Source organism: Penicillium macrosclerotiorum, assembly GCF_028827735.1.
Source record: "Penicillium macrosclerotiorum strain IBT 26536 chromosome Unknown utg000006l_segment0_segment0, whole genome shotgun sequence".
NCBI classification, from domain to species: Eukaryota; Fungi; Ascomycota; class Eurotiomycetes; order Eurotiales; family Aspergillaceae; genus Penicillium; species Penicillium macrosclerotiorum.
Genome location: NW_026643085.1, coordinates 2,483,190 through 2,485,337, shown reverse-complemented (window position 1 = coordinate 2,485,337; position 2,148 = coordinate 2,483,190). Strand labels below are relative to the sequence as shown.

The following is a 2,148-nucleotide window of genomic DNA, read 5'->3' as shown; positions in this document are numbered from 1 at the left end:
GCCAACTCCTTGACCAGCCTAGCGAGTGAAATCCAGTCAATGGCGGACATAATGCCCTATTCCTAACCTACGTGTTATTGCGGCCCCTGCGACCTCTTATAAGACAACTACAGCCAAAAATCAGACAGAAAACCGCATCAGGTATAAATGAGCAAAGAAGGCTTTCTAGATAGTAATAAAGCGAACAAAGCACTGATCTTTCGCCGGAGGGTGGCTAAGACTTCTACGTAGGTGCAGAAAGGTCCAAAATTGCATCAAATTGGAAAGTGAAAAGCCATCATTTTCGGTGTCGACTTCGCAAGTCCTGATGTCTGATATCTATTTGAAATCAAACTTTCGGAGTAATAGCCGCAGTTATAACGGTTCTTTGCGCTCACTTCATTGTATTTATGAATGTCAACACCGATTGCTTCTCCTAGGGAAGCATAACTATTCTAAGTGGATCTCATCACATCAAAGTTATTCGCAACCGCGTCATTCTTCACCAACTCCCAGAAGTTCGAAATCTGTTTTGCTACAGCCTCGGGAAGAGGACCATCATTAAGAGCAGCAACAGTCTGTTTGGCCTGGTTTGTAGTGCTCGCTCCGATCACAAGCGCATCCCCAAGTCGCGCGTCAAGTCCAGAATGAAAAGCGACCCATCGATATGCGAGAGCAGCTCTTGGGATTCCAAATTCCTCTGAGATCTTGTTCCATTCGTCCAGTGCCTCAAAAAACACGGGCTTTCCATAAAGCATATGATAGAATTGTCCCATTTTGGACAGCGGATTCCATCGACCCTCCCCTTTCGTCCCAGAAGTCAACTGTTGCGTGGTTTTGGTGAGGAATCCGCCAGCTATGGGACTATATGCATAGAATGCAATATTATGTTCGCGCAGAATCGGCAAGATGTCCTTTTCGATTTGTCGAGCGATTGCGCTGTAGTTTCCTTGATAGATTGAAGGTAGCACATACTTTCTTTCCCTCGCTATCCGAATGACTTCTTTGATCTCTTCAGCATTGAAATTGGACAACCCAAATTTTTGGAACTTTCCAGCACGATAGAGATCATCCACCCCAGCAAGAGTGTCTTCGATAGGAACATCTGGGTCGGGTGCATGTAAATAAAAATTATTTATCTAGAGTTGCAAAGTATGAGCCTAGACTTTCAAGTTGCGATTCCTTGCTGCACTTACTTTCTCGACACCAAGTCGTTTCAAACTATCACATGCTCTTTGGAAGACCTCCTCGCGGGATGAGCTTCCGGGAACCCATCCCCCAACGTGTTTGGTGTCGACAGAAAATTGAAATGCGCCAATAGCTTGACCGAGAAGGGCCTCACTGGTACCAGCACCGTATGACTGTGCAGTGTCAAGTTGACGAATGCCGGCTTCTTCCAGCACTTGAAGTAACCCCGACACCTCTTCAGGGGTACTAAAACTTCCCTCCTCGGCTACAATGGTTGCTCCGCCAAATACTAGATTAGGCACAGTCGACATCTTGATCCAATTTATCAAGTTGGCTTTGCTTGCAGATATAGTCGCAGTATAACGGCTCGACAGCCCTCCAGAAAATGAGTGATTCCGATAGAATTTCTTGATAGATGCTTCCTGGGCAAATACTACGCGTTTAATTTAAACCATCCGTTGTTTTGCAAATGATGAAATTGCTGAAGATCGAGAAGATTCCGATCAATCTTACATTTGTAATCAGCAAGAGCCACCGTGCCCGACGCTGCTTACTTCTATACCAATCCGGTAACTCGTAAAAAAGAACCTGCCCGGGGTGTGACTTGGCAATTGAACTTGACTAGTGAATATTATCTTTCAAGAGCAAAGTCTCTGCGGTGACATATGTTATGATCCATTCCATATCAGTATGGAAATACGGAATGAATTTATGTCTGTTTTTTGACTAGTCATTTTCCAACTTTCACCATGAGATCAATCAAAGTATCGGAAAGTGTATATATACTTCAAGGCATAAGACGCAAACGTCCACGTCAATGAGAGAGAAAACTAGACTGAAATGTATAATATCTATATGCTTCGCGTCAAGTTGATCTGGCCACCTATACTGAATATGGTACATTAAAAAATAATCAGGATACGCCTCAGCGCTTCATCTAGCTTCTCAAAGATTCAATGGTCTAATTTGTAAGAGAATTGT

At 43.8% G+C, this 2,148-nt stretch overlaps 1 protein-coding gene across 1 annotated transcript; it reads right to left on the bottom strand.

The window, feature by feature from the left end:
* Nucleotides 1-434: 434 nt before the first annotated feature.
* On the bottom strand, nucleotides 435-1,478 carry N7462_006170 (aldo/keto reductase family protein; the record flags this gene model as incomplete). The annotated part of the gene is made up of 2 exons (XM_057077888.1): nucleotides 435-1,118; nucleotides 1,176-1,478. 2 exons carry the CDS (start codon nucleotides 1,476-1,478, stop codon nucleotides 435-437), a joined length of 987 nt encoding a protein of 328 aa, XP_056933468.1.
* Between the last annotated feature and the right edge of the window lie 670 nt (nucleotides 1,479-2,148).